Raw genomic sequence first — 14,137 nt, 5'->3', positions numbered from 1 at the left:
GCTCTTTGGTCTTGGGGCTGCACTGACCCAAGCCCTTCAAGAGCTTGGCTGGAACAAGTACAATGAATAAATGCATTGATATACTCAGACAATAAAATGTTAAACAGCAGTGCTTCTCAAAGTGTGGTCTCTGGACCAGTAGCATCAGTATCAGCTGGGAATGGGTCAGAAATGCTAATTCTCAGGCCCCACCTAGACCTACTGAATCAGAAACTCTGTGTTCTGTGCCTTATGGCTATCCTTTAGTAAGCTCTCCTGGGGATTCGGATGCAGGTTAAAGTTTGAGGACCACTGCTGCATGGCAAAGAACCTGAGATGTTTGATGGTAGTGAGAAGATAATGAAATACTCTGTTGGGAAACTGGGAGACAAATGATGATAGGTATCTAGAAAACTAAGCAATTGAAAAAGAAAATCTTTATTTCAGTTTGAAGGATAATATAAGCTGTAAAACAAAGCAAACAATAGGTAAGCAATATGTAATACAAGTAGACTACCTGCTTCAATCATGAATTAATTTACCTTTTCATAATAATGAGAATATGGATACCAATTTAACCCAACAGGTAATGGGGCAACATTACCTAGTATGTAACAACTAAAATGGACAATTCAATAAAGGACAGTAGATCATTCTCTCTAAGCCCGACTCTGCAAGTGAAATCATTGCCCTCCCCCTTACATGGGACATGACACCCAGAGGTGAAAGTCCCCCTGGTGACGTGGGAGATGACTCCCAGGGATGAATCCAGACCTGGCACCAAGGGATCAACAATTCTATCCTGACAAAAAGGGGAAAAAGAAGTGTAACTAATAAAGTATCAGTGGTAGAGAGAGTTCAAATAGAGTCGAGAGGCTACTCTGGAGGTTGCTCTTATGCAAGCTTCAGACCTTGCTACCTATCATAACCTGCCAACCTCCAACCAAAACCATTCTAGCCAATCCTAAAGAACACCTAGGGCAATAGGTAAGATTCTACAAAGGTTCCATGCACTAGGATAACTTTCCAGAAACCTAAAACCTTCAGATGGGTCCCTGGACCAGATAAGTCCTAAAACAGAGGGCCCAGCCTCTCCACAACATCAACTAGTTCCATCTCCCTATCCCATATTATTGACAGCCCCTTCCAACATGAAAAAGTTACAATGGCCATAGCCCAAACACCCCGAAAGAGAGAGACAGAAAGATCAAGTGATGGTGGAGTTATACAGAGAAGGTCAGGCTTAACAATGAGTATGATTGCTGAATTATTAAATTGGTATTCCTTTTAGTCTTCAGTATCTTAGAGCAGCTAGAAGTAAAACTCTAAAATTGTGGAATTATAACCCATACCAATCTCTGAAATCTGTTCTATAACTAATTGTTGTGCTGTGCTTTGAAATTTATTGATGTTTTGAATATGTTATTATTCATAAAAAAGAAAAAAAAAGTCGATTGTGATGATTAAAAAATATTTATTCCTTCTAGCCTCCTATATTTTCGAGCAGCTAGAAGGAAAAATCTGAGAGGATCATATGGTAGCCCATGACAAACTCTGGGATCTGTCCTGTAACTATTTGTCAAAGAGTGCTTTGAAACCTATTGCATTTTTCTTTCTTAGCTTTGTATATACGTTATATTATGCAATAAAAAAGTTAAAAAAAAAATTTAAACCACAAACCAAAAACGAAACTAGCTGACAAAGCAAGATGGTTAAGGGGGCATTTTGGGTCCTGGGCCCACCCAGGTGCTTTGGCTCAAAGGGCCTACAGAAGGAGAACCAGGAACAAGCAAAGCCTATGAAAAATGCCCCATCAATAGGACAGCAGGAGAGTTACAGGGACATGAGGCAGGTCGCATAGGAAGGGGCACCTTCCAGCTGAAGCACGGGTGAAGGAGGGGGCACGAGAGCTGGGCCTCGGAGGGAAAGTATGGTTTTCAACAGAGACCAGAAGACAGGCTAGAAAATGTAAAGCGGGTGTTGAAAACTCCAAGCAGAGCAGTTGGATCTGTCCAGACAAAGAGCTAATTTGTGGGGGTGAGGGGCAAGACAAAGCCGGTTCCCACTTGTCAAGCTGGAGGGGTATGGAAGGTTGAGGAGAAGGGAAGAGGCTGGAATACTGTTTTTTTTTTCTGCCTTATCCTGAGATTTAATGGGTCAAGCAAGCAGAGATAAATATACTGTGATTGCTAATGGAAGCTTCAAGACCCCTCACTTGCGTGAGGCTCTGCAAGGGGTCCCAGAAAGGTGACATGGTTACATGGGAACACATTTTTTAGGTTTGTGAAGTAAGCTATTTTAACTCTGTGTGTAGTTGGTTGTCTCTACTATGCTTCCCCTCCATCATACTGTCAAGTATGGAGTGGACAAATTTTTTGCTCAAGGGAGGTGGACTGGAGATTCATTTCCTTTGAGTTTGATGGGATGTATCTGCGGGGTTTGCAGCCACCTCTGTCTGCAAGAGACAGTCAGCCATCCCATGCAGAAATGGCTTCCGCTGTTCCCACGCTGACATCCCCTACATAAAAGGAGCAGCCGGCCCTGAACACATGTGGACTGCGGAAAGAAATCATGTTTGAGCTATACAGCATCAGAAGCTGGCTGTGGGAAAGCCTTCCATGTCTCACAACTAGTAGATAAAAGAAAACAGATAAGATGCTTTCCAAACTTGATGGCGATCCTAAAAATGTACACGACATGACCAGTAACAAGTTTGAAGTCTAAATAAAATTTCCTAAACTCTCAGTAATAACTTTCAATCAGCCATGCCACAGAAAAGAGGGAATTCACCTTTCTATTTGCTCAGTAGAAAGCATTACCTAATCACTGTCACACGGAGATGCAAAGAGCCTGACACCCAAGGAATGCAGAGTAAAAAAAAAATCACAGGGGAGCATTACTTACCAAAGCAGGTGCTGTTAACTTCAGAAATCATTTTTATGACGTTTGTGATGTTTGTGTATTGCTGTGACTTTTTTCTTATCCTAAATATATGCAAAAATAGCTTTTGCATTTAATTTTGAATTCATAGCTTCTACTTTTTTCTTAAAGAAGGCCTCCCAATGTATATAAGCATCAAGCCCAACAAAACCTGGGTCTCTCCTGCAGGAGAATTTTTAAAAGCACAGTTTTCTAAGATATTTTTGTTCACATATCACATCCAGGTTTGAGAAATGGTAAGTATCCATTTCAACAAATACTGTTATTCGATTTGGGGTGGAGGTGGGGTAGGGCCATAGTCACCCCCATCTCCAAAAGCCGGCCCCACTGTGCCCAGGGGGCCTGCCCCGGGGAGGGGGCTCCCACGCAGCATGGGTAGCTGGAACTGGAAGGGAAGGGCTGACCCTCTGGGCACTGAACAAATGGAGCTACCTCCCACTTCTCACTGGGCTCTCTGGCTAAAGTCTGTGTTTTTCCCAGTTGGCACACTGGTTACTGTTAAAATCCTATGAAAATTGGGCGAGCAATGGTGGCTCAGTGGCAGAGTTCTCACTTGCCATGCTGGAGATTCGGGTGCGATTCCCAGAGCCTGCCCATGCAAAAAAAAAAAAGAAAAAAAAAAATCCTATGAAGACAATCTGCCGTCTCTGTACCAATGGCAATGATCTTGGGTGGCTTCCCTTCCTCTGGCCTCAGACCACTCCAGACACGCCCTCACCTAAGAGAGCGCCCCAGAGTCCTCGGCTTCCTGACTGGATCTCCAGGGCATAATCTTTATTTCATCCCTCCCCGCTTTAAAATAAAAAAAAAAGGCTTTTGTTGTCAACAAGTTGCAAGGACATAAAACATCTCTTACCTTTTAAGACACTTAGAACCATGCCTGCCTTATTGCAAGCTCCATACATGTGTTTGTTGAATGAAATAAATCAAGCAAAACCTATCCATTCAAGGATCTAAGTGTGAAAAAATCCACAGAACTTCCTAATTAATACACACAGGGCTTCTACAGAAGTTTCTGAATTGTGAGCTGGCTTTTCCTCAAAGCTTCACGGAAGAGAAGTTTACCGGTGGAATCTAAAAAATCCTAAAGATCTTGATGATATTCAGGCTGGAAAGGAAGTGGAAGTAGGGTGGGGGGAGGCCGGTGCCTCTGCTTTCCAGGAAGAACATTTGCCCAGCAGCTACAGCCTCCATCAGCCTGGACAAGCAGGTCTGGTCCTATTTTCCTACGAGTAGGAAAGGTGATGGAGCCAAATGGTGAAGTTTCACAACTCTTTGGCTAAGTCAGGCATTCTTTAGAGGCTGAGACTCCAGTCCTTAACCCCACAGAAGGTGTTCAACACAAAACGTGTCCGTTCAGTGCGGAAGACTAACTCTTACAGGGATTAGAGGATTCTCACCAAGGTAAAGCACTCCCCACTCTGCAGAAAGTGACAACGCACTTCAAAGCTACGACTGGTAACAGCTTGATTTCACCATCTAGGGAAAACTTACGGAGCATTTTCAGACTGTTAGCTGTGGGGGTGGGGTGGGGTGGGGAAAGCCATTTGGATATTTTTTAAAAAGTCAGTCTGCCCACAGAACTGCTGCTCCTGGCTGCCTGCACATCTCAAATCACTGAAGCACACTCCTGTGCCTTCAACACAGGAGCAACAGAGTAAGCTGCCTCCCCACCTCCCAGACCCCATCTAACCCTGACAGTCTGATGGTCACTCTCTGGCCCCCCAGTACTGGAGTCCTCCAGTTACCGAGGCTCATTCAGGGCACAAACACACAAAAATTAGTGAGAAAACGGTGGCTGCACCACCTTCCCTTCCATCTAACAAGTTCCTTCTGGACACGTGCTGGGCCAGTCACTGTGGGTGATAGGCAGCTGGGGAAAGGCACTCACAGCCTTGCCAGCTCTCCCTGGGGTGTGGTTTTCAACCCGAGGGTGGGTGTGTATCCACACCCATGTACCGGCCACTGGATAAAGCAAATGTCCTAAATGCACACAGCTGCCGATTTCTAGCCTGGGAGGGGTTTTTTAAAAGTGCTGCACTGATTTGCACAGTTAATATATTCCAACTTAAACTCTCTCAAACACAAAGGTCAGGTAACCTACAGTTAGTCACTCAAGGCCCAAAGGAGAGGGGCAGCGTGAGGAATGTTTCACTGGGGTGAGCGCCCCTGAGGGGGGCCACAGCGCCCCGGGCTCCCGGTGCCGAGGGCAGGTGAAGGGAAGACTTATGCAGGAAACAGAAGACAAAGCCTTCTTTCACCCTGTCACACCCTCGCCCTTCGGGTCTGTAAGACACCAGACACCCCGGCACTGAGTCTGGCAGCGCCCGGATCCCCGAAGCGCGGGTCCTGGGACCCGAGGCTCCCCCGCTCCCCGCAGGCCCCCACCCGGGCCCTTCCTTCCCGCCCCGCCCCGCGGTCCTGGGGCACGAACTTCTCGGAGCGCTCCTTGCTCTCCAACTTTATTTTTCACAAGTTCTCAGTGGGCGTGATCCGCAGAGCCCGCCGGCCCCGCGCCGGCCGCGAGGGGACGCAGGAAGCCGGAGACCTGGATGGGGCCGGCGGGGCACGCGGAGCGTCAGCGGCTTCCCCCAGCCCAGGGCGCCGGGGGAGCCCCGAACCTCGACCCCAGCCCGCCCCGAGCGCCCCGATCCCCGACCCCGGCCTTCGGAGCGCGCCGGGCGCCCTGCCCTGACTCCGCCCTGCCAGGGCTCCCACTCCTCTCCCCGGCCTCCTCAGGGCGCCCCCACCTCCCGGGGCGGGGGGCTGAGAGGAGGAGGAGGGGAAGCAAGGCGCTGACCTGTCCCGCCTGCAGAGCCAGCTGCACCGCCGCTTCGAAACCCTCGGTCCAGGGGTCGCCCGCGGCCGCCGCCACAGCTGCTTCTCCGCTCGGCTTCATCGCGGCCTCAGCCTCGCCCAGCCGGACCTGCGGGGGCAGAGGGCCGGAGCCGACCCAGGGCTCCAGCGGCGCCTCGGGTCCCCGAAACCCGCGCAGAACCGCTGCTCCACTTCCTCCCGCCGCCTCCCGCACCGTGTCCGCGGCCGCCAAGGGCAGGTAGCAAGAGCGCGGGCCCGCGTCCTGCCACTCCGCCTCCCGCGCCGTCCACGGTCCCGCTGCGCCCCGCCCCCGCCCCGCCTCCCGCCAGGGCCCCGCCTCCTGCCAGGGCCCCGCCTCCCGCGCCGTCCACGGTCCCGCTGCGCCCCGCCCCCTCCCCGCCTCCTGCCAGGGCCCCGCTTCCTGTGCGGTCCACGGCGCCCCGCCCCGCCCCCTACCAGGGCCCCGCCTCCCGCGCCGTCCACCGTCCCGCTGCGCCCCGCCCTCGCCCCGCCTCCCGCCAGGGCCCCGCCTCCTGCCAGGGCCACGCCCCCTACGCCTTCCAAGACCCCCCGTAGGCCCCGCCCCTCCCCGGGTCTCCGCCTCCCGCTCCGTCTCTGGCCCCGCCCCCTTCCCCGCCTCCGGCGCCTTCCCTAGCCTCGCCCGGGCCGCGCGCCGAGTCCCGCCCCGCGGCCACGCCCCCTCCCGCGCGCGGGAAGAGTCCTGTTCGGGTCCCCGGGGAGGGCAGGGCCCCGAGACGGTCCGGGCTAGATGGACGCATGGGCGCTGCGTCCCTGGGCCACACTCTAGTCGTGCTGCCTCTTTACAGCCGGGGCCCCTCGGCCTCCGGGCTTTTCCCCGGGCCCGCGATGTGCCCGGACCTGTGCCCGCCAGGAGGCTTGTGCGCGCTGGGGGAGCTCCCCCCGAGCTGAATAACAGGCGCTACCATGACCCTTTCTGGGTGTGATAAAGTGCTCCGATTCGGGGCTCAAACGCCGACCCCCAGCTGGGATCACCTCCCTCTGTGACGAGTGACCTTCGCGACCTGGGATTCTTTGGCGCTGGTGGACACTGGTGCACCTAAATGACCATCAGCAGCCCAAGGCCATTCCCAAGAGGCGACTGACTGCGGGGATACTAGTCGTTAGTTTCCCAGCTGCTCTGCTTGCTGTTGTCATAACGACGTTGACCCCCAAGAGATCATTCTGGGCGCCTCTGAGTGTCCGGAAGAGCCAGGAGCGCTCAGTTACCCTCAGGATGGGAGCCAGCGTCTTTAGTTCTAGTCTGTGAGTGCTTGATGTTAAAACACTTTGAGAGTAAACTTTAGGCGTTCGGTATATGACGAATAAAAGTTGACAACAGTGGCGAGCAATTAGGAAGCCAGAGCAGGAAAAGGCTTGTGACGACCTCACACAGTCTGCAACTCAGAAAACCAAGGCAGGACTTGCCCCAGCCCCGGGGGTGGCCAGTTTGTAGCTGCTAAGAGCCTGCTCGTGCCGTCTTCACTATCTTACATGTTTTTCTTGTGCATGATTTTCTTGAAAATCCTGATTTTCAAGATCAGGAACTGAACTTCTGAAAATACTTAAAATCGTTCTTCGAATACTTCATTTTAAAATTAATTGCGTTGCCTTTTTTTAAATTAATTAAAAAAAATTTTTTAAATACCAAAAACACCAAACGCAAACATTCTTAACTTTTGATCGTTCCGTTCTACATATATAATTAGTAATTCACAATATCATCACATAGTTGCATATTCATCATCATAATCATTTCTTGCAACATTTGCATCTGTTCCGAAAAAGAAATAAAAAGAAAACAGGAAAAAATTCATACATCCCATACCCCTTACCCCTCTCCTTTATTGATCACTAGCATTTCATTCTAAATTTATTTTAACATTTGTTCCCCCTATTATTTATTTTTATTCCATATGTTTTACTCGTCTGTTGATAAGGTAAATAAAAGGAGCATCAGACACAAGGTTTTCACAATCACATAGTCACATTGTGAAAGCTATATCATTATACAATCATCTTCAAGAAACATGGCTACTGGAACACAGCTCTATTTTTTTCAGGCAGTTCCCTCCAGCCTCTCCATTACATCTTGACTAACAAGGTGATATCTATTTAATGTGTAAGAATAACCTCCAGGATAACCTCTCAACTCTATTTGGAATCTCTCAGCCATTGACACTTTATTTTGTCTCATTTCACTCTTCCTCCTTTTGGTCGAGAAGTTTTTCTCAATCCCCTGATCCTGAGTCTCAGCTCATTCTAGGGTTTTTCTCAATCCCTTGATGCTAAATCTCAGCTCATACTAGGATTTCTGTCCCATGTTGCCAGGAAGGTCCACACCCCTGGGAGTCATGTCCCATGTAGACAGGGGGAGGGTGGTGAGTTTGCTTGTTCTGTTGACTGGAGAGAGAGGCCACATTTGAGCAACAAAAGAGGTTCTCTTGGTCTAATTTTAAGTAGGCTTGACCTATTCTTTGTAGGGTCAAGTTTCAAATGAACAACCCCCAAGATTGGGGGCTCAGCTGCTTGTGAGAATATCAAGAATTCAACTTGGGGAAGTTGAATTTTCTCCCTTTCTCACCATTCCCCGAAGGGGACTTTGCAAATACTTTTTTATTCACTATTCAAATCACTCTGGGATTTATTGGGGCATCACTCTGGACAAACCAACAAATCTCATGTCCTACTCAAAGTTCCATGTACTTATGGTGTTCAATTAAGCTGTCTACATAAGTTATATTAGGAAATGCACTAGTCAAAATAGAAATTTTGTACCAAATAAATATGTTTTTGCTTTAGTCTCACACATAAGTTAAAATTTTAAAATATTAATTACCACCTATTTTCAGCACCCTGTAGTAATGACATTCCTTTGTTCTTCCTCATGCAAAAACATTTTAAAAATTTGTACATTTAGTCACCATCACTATGCACTGTAGGTATTCCTAGATTATACCATCTCAGTCTTTATCATCTATCTTTCTTTCTGATTTCATTTGTATTGCCTTGCCTTTTGATCTTCACGGCAGATCTTTTCTTGGAGATCATTTCCAACACCAGTTCCAAGCAAAATTAGGAAGTGAGGAAATTTTTCTTTGGCCTCTTCTCAGCTCCCTTTACTGAACACCTCTCCCCACTGCTCACCTCACCGTGACCCAGTCTGGAAGCTCAGATGTTTTTAGATAAACTCTTATTATGGATCTCAGCCTATGGAAACATCTAGATAACAAAGACTTCATAACTTCCTTGTTGAACTACTAAATATCTTAAAGCAGACTACTGTGGTTTTTACTTACAAGTTTGAGAACAGCCAGATTTTTCTAAGTTAAAATATTGACCTCATTTCTTCTTTGCTGTGTGAATTTGAGCAAGTTTCAAATACCATCTTTTGCCTGCCCTTCCCCTCTGTGAGATGGGCTTTTGTGGGTTGCTACTGGTGTTACGAACTCAATGTCTCGGGTCTTGTTCCCCACTGTAGCCTGTAGCTCAGGTGAGAAGCATTATGCTTGGCACGTAAAAGGTGCTGCGTAGGTACCTGTCCAATCAGCCACTTCTAACGGATCATCCAGATCCTTCATGCTTTAATGACAATTCTCCATGGAAATGCAGGAACGCTCTGCACAGATCTGCACGTTCCCTCTTTGAGAGGCTTTGGGAAACCACATCAACTTTGGTAAGCCCCCGGAGCCCCATGCTCTGCCTTGAAAACCTATTTCCTGAATGCCCCTCCCCAACCCCCTGGGAGCAGCCTCAGTGAACACCGTTCCCAGGAGGGCCCGGGTGGGCATAAAGGGTGGGTGGGGGGTGGGAGCAGGGAGACGTGACACACCTCTGTCACTTGCCCTCTATTCCGTGTGAACCTCTGAACCTTGGAGTCACCTCTCCTCAGGTACTTTCTGGAACAAAGCAAAGCCTAAATAAACAAAAGGTTTAACGGAGAGCTTTTCTTTTCCTCTACCTACTTCTGTAGCTTCTCCAGGTTGCTTTGAATTCTGATCTTACTCTCCAAGCCCCAGGCTTGCTTTCATTCGTTTTATCTCTTCTAAATACTTAGGAGTGGGCCCAGGGTCATGTCTGATCATTCATTTTTTTTTCCTCTTAATTTTGATTGTGGTAAGATATACACAACATAAAATTTCGCATTTCAACCACTTGCAAATAGACACGTCAGTGGTGTTAGTTAAACTCACAGTGGCATGCTATCCTCGCAGCAACCTCCATTACCAAAACTTTTCCATCACTCTGAACAGAAACTCTGCTTCCATGACGTCTGGTCACCTTTAACCTTACGGGTGCAAAGCTGAGAACCACAGAGGTAGCAGCAGACATCCACACACTCGAGGTCGTGAGGGGCCCTGGCAACGGGAAGCAGGGTGCAGCAGGGTGCCTGCCCTCCAGGAGAGCAAGCCCAGAGCCGCAGCCCCCACGTTGCCCCGGGGCCCAGAGGCACACTTTGCTGTGTGCACTATTAACTGGCCTCAGCCAGCACCGGTTTTCAAGAATTAAATCTACGAGTAATTCCTCCCAAATGCTCTGTACGTGCATATCGCCCAGCACTGTATTCCCGCAGAGCTGTCCATTAAAAAGAAAATTCTCCGCAGGGTTATTTCCACTTCTCATTCATTTCCACTGTAAAACTGGATTCACTTTCTCCTACTTTGGAAAAAACTCCCAAGTCATGATTGCACATTAGAGGGAGAGTGAGACGGGTCCAGGCGGTGGCCCACTGCCCTTCCTACTGAGTGTAACGGATAATTCAGGGCTGGCTTTCAGAGCTTCGCAAAGCTTTTGCAGGACCCCAGCGTCTTCCTTGCTCTGCTCTCCGTCGTTGCTTGCAGGGATTTCTATGCCAGCGGATCCCACATTCATGGATCCTGGAGACGATGGAATTGTGCTTCTGTAAGTGGTACCAGTCTCCAATCTGTAGAATGGCAATCTGCAAAGCCTACAGCCTCAAGGCCCCCGTCCTGAAAAGCAGATTTCCAGTATCTCCAAGTCCATACTTCTGAAATTCTTTCTGATGCCTTCACTTGAAGTTAATGATTCTAGCATTGCAGGTGATATTTTGCAGTCTAAAGACTCGAATGTACACAGTGTAACTCGCTTTATTTCCCATCACTGAACTTTTTCTGGCTTGCTCTCCTCCATAAGAGCAGAACACTAAATCTACTTACTTCTGGGCTGACTCAGACCTGTGGGTGATTTTTTTCAACATTTTAGGTTTCACATGCAATCAGTTCAGCTTTTCCTGGTCCTTTTTCTATGTAGATGGGATCCATGGAAAGGGGCTTGGACCTTCCTCGGTCCCACACTGGGAAATGCTGGGCATGATTGGGCGGGGTCTAGGCCCTGTGAACTCATTCTCTTCTGGCCCAACCCTACCGGGCACCTGTTGAGAAGCTCTGGTCCCACCGGGGCTGGGATCCGCCTTCCAGGAGGAAGGCCCCTGTGCGTCCCTCCCATCTGCACAGTGTGCTAGCAGGTGCCCCAGGAGGAGGGGGATGTGGGTGGCCTCGGACCCTCCGAGCCTGGATCTCTAAGGTTTTCTCAAGTTTGATGCTGCGCCGCCCCCACCCCGAATTGCGGGGCAGTGTGGAGGGGAAGCCAGAACCTGGGTGCTTCAGCTGGCCTCCTCCTCTCCTCTCCCTCTGCAGCTCTCTTAGCTCCCCAAGTCCCGCCTCCCATCCTGTGGCTCTGATGTAGTTGCGGAGGGAAAGAGAGAGAGGCTGTGCTTGATCACGTTCCAATTCTCTTTTTATGTCACTTGTCAGGCTGGGAATTTTCCCTCACCCAAAGGGCAGTGCTTTGTTCTAAATTCTTGCTGTGATAAATGCCTCCTTCCCCAACTTTTAGGGTAATTCAGGCCTCAGCTCTCACCGCTTGAATGAGGGAGGTTCTCCGGGTTGAAAATTAACGGGGCAGGGAACATACAAACCATTCTGCTCACCAATACATATCAAAAGTGGCTCTTTCCAGGCCAGTGTGGCTCTGCTTTTATATTGCAAGATCGTGCTCCACTTGCAAAGGTTTGCTTTCTAAAACCTAAAAAGTCATTGCCACATTGTTCTGTACAGTTTTGAGGAAATGGTCCTTATTTTCCCTGGAGAAAGTATCGGCTGTTGGTACTCATACAGAAACACTACAAGCCCTTACATAACATTTGAGAGGAAGCTGCAGTGAGAGTCTATTGCACATGAACTAATTTTCAACATGTTTGCCACTCTGAAGTGGGCTAACACCGAGTCAAGGGAATTATCTCAAAGCCTTACGTCTTCATTTAACAAGGCAGGGTTTTCCAGCGTGGATGCCTGCACTCTCTCCTGCAGCACACAGGTTTGGAAACTGTAGAACAGCCCCTTAAAAAAAGGATATGGCCGTCGGGCCAGGTCTCTTTCTTCACTCTCATGTCATTTGTCCAAAACACTGCCTCTTTGGCAATATTCTGCATGTGGTTCCCAGTTAAAGAGGCAACAAGCAAAGCAGGCTTCCTGAACCAGCTCCACCGTACAGAATGCTTTAAAAGTTCATATTCTTATAGCGGCAGATCAAGTTCACTACAATAGAATTCCTGGTAACTGCCAAAATCAATCGTATTTTCATTAAGGCAATGTTTCATATTAAACTTTTAAAAATCTGATCTGAATTTAAAAATAGAAAGTACTTCTTAGAATATATATGTAGATATTTATAGATATATATGTGTACACTTATATAAATATATAGAGAGAAACCATATACCTTGAAGAAATATATGGCTAATACAGGCAGACCACAGATGGTTCCAGGCTGCCTCTACCCAGCGTGGCTCACACTTTTACCTACAGACCCTGGTAAATGATTGTGCCTAGAACTTGAACAAATTGCCAACCTTTGGGGAAAAATTATATATATATAAATTAATTTTATATATATGATAAATTATATATATTATATTTAAAATTTTAATTATATATATGCCTGATGAAAGAAAGCTAGCAAAATAGAATTTCATTGAGACTTTTCATCTGTAAGGCAACTACCACTATTTGTCTTATGTTTTTAATTTTTAGACTAGTTGCAGGTTTACAGAAAAATCATGCAGAAAGTACAGAGCTCCCATATACTCTTCATGCACAGAAATTTCTACACTTGTATTAGTAACATTTTGCATTAGTATGATACATTTGTTGCCATTGATGAACCAATATTACTATGATTTTATTATTAACTATAGTTTATAGTTCAGCTACAACTATTAAGCTAGCAGATTTTTCACCTTGAAGGATGAATATGGGATTTAAATGAAATATGTGCATTCTACTCATGCCTTGTTTTGGTTTGTAAAAGCTGCCGGAATGCAATATACCAGAAACAGAACGGCTGTTCAAAAGGGAATTTATTAAGTTGCAAGTTTACAGTTCTAAGGCCATGAAAATATCCAGATTAAGGCATTGAGGGAAAGACACCTTAACTCCAAAGAAAGAGCTGATGAAGTTCGAGGTTTCTCTCTCTCAGCTGGGAGGTCACATGGCTAGCTTTCTCTCCTCATTTGGTCACAACTGCTAGCTTTCTCTCTTCATTTCATAAGGCTTCCCTGGGAGTGTTTTCTTTATGCATCTCCAAAGGTCTCTGGCTGCATGGGCTCTGTTGGTTCTGCTGGTTCTAAAGCTTTTTCCAAAACGGTTCCCTCTTAAGGGGCTCCAGTTAGCAACCCCACCTTGAATGGGTGGAGATGCATCTCCATGGAAACCACCTAATCAAAAGTGACCACCCACAATTGGATGGGTCACATCTCCGTGGAAACAATCCAAAAGGTTCCACCCTGTAATACTGAATGAGGATTAAAGGGCTCTTCTGGGGCACATAATAGCTTCAAACAGGTACCTGCTTCAAAAAGGAAACTTTACAATCAGCACCAACATCTGAATCTCTTCTGCCAAGAGGAGAACCCAATTTAAGGGAGCAAAATCCATGTGTTTCATATGTGGATAACGTCCATAAGATTTCTGTGTGGATTCCTGTTCATGTACATCGTTTGTTTACTCATTCATTCATTCACTCATTCACTTATTCAACAGAGGTGCCACGCGTTGAGGCAGGCAGCACCGATGGTCCTGATCCGGGTGGGAAGGGTAACTGGACAGGAGGAAGGAACTTGAGAAAAAGAACTTCTTATGGAAAGAGCAGGACAGCGAAACTGACGAATGGAGTACCCACAGGCCTCATTAGAACAATCTTGGAAATTGAGGTGGCGAGTTGGACAAGAGGCAGGCAGAGTGGTGCAAATTGCACCAGCCATCACCATCGGGTCCCTGAGAGCTGTGGTCCCAGCAGATAGAAAGAAAACGAAATAATGTCGAATTCCATAAAGTTAAAAGGCCTTGGCAGAAACCTCACCTGC

The 14,137-nt window shown here is 47.5% G+C and overlaps 1 protein-coding gene across 1 annotated transcript in view; it reads right to left on the bottom strand.

Annotated features, from left to right (window-relative positions):
* Nucleotides 1-6,029, bottom strand: part of IMPA2 (inositol monophosphatase 2) — an 86,209-nt gene extending 80,180 nt beyond the window's left edge. The window contains exon 1 of the mRNA XM_077136020.1: nt 5,720-6,029. Within this exon, the coding sequence (XP_076992135.1) occupies nt 5,720-5,818 (99 nt within the window). The 5' untranslated portion in view covers nt 5,819-6,029. The remainder of the gene's footprint in view (nt 1-5,719) is intronic.
* Nucleotides 6,030-14,137: the final 8,108 nt, after the last annotated feature.

This window comes from Tamandua tetradactyla, chromosome 18, assembly GCF_023851605.1.
Source record: "Tamandua tetradactyla isolate mTamTet1 chromosome 18, mTamTet1.pri, whole genome shotgun sequence".
Taxonomy (NCBI): domain Eukaryota; kingdom Metazoa; phylum Chordata; class Mammalia; order Pilosa; family Myrmecophagidae; genus Tamandua; species Tamandua tetradactyla.
The sequence above is the reverse complement of the archived record's forward strand: the minus strand, read 5'-3'. Positions and strand labels throughout refer to the sequence as shown.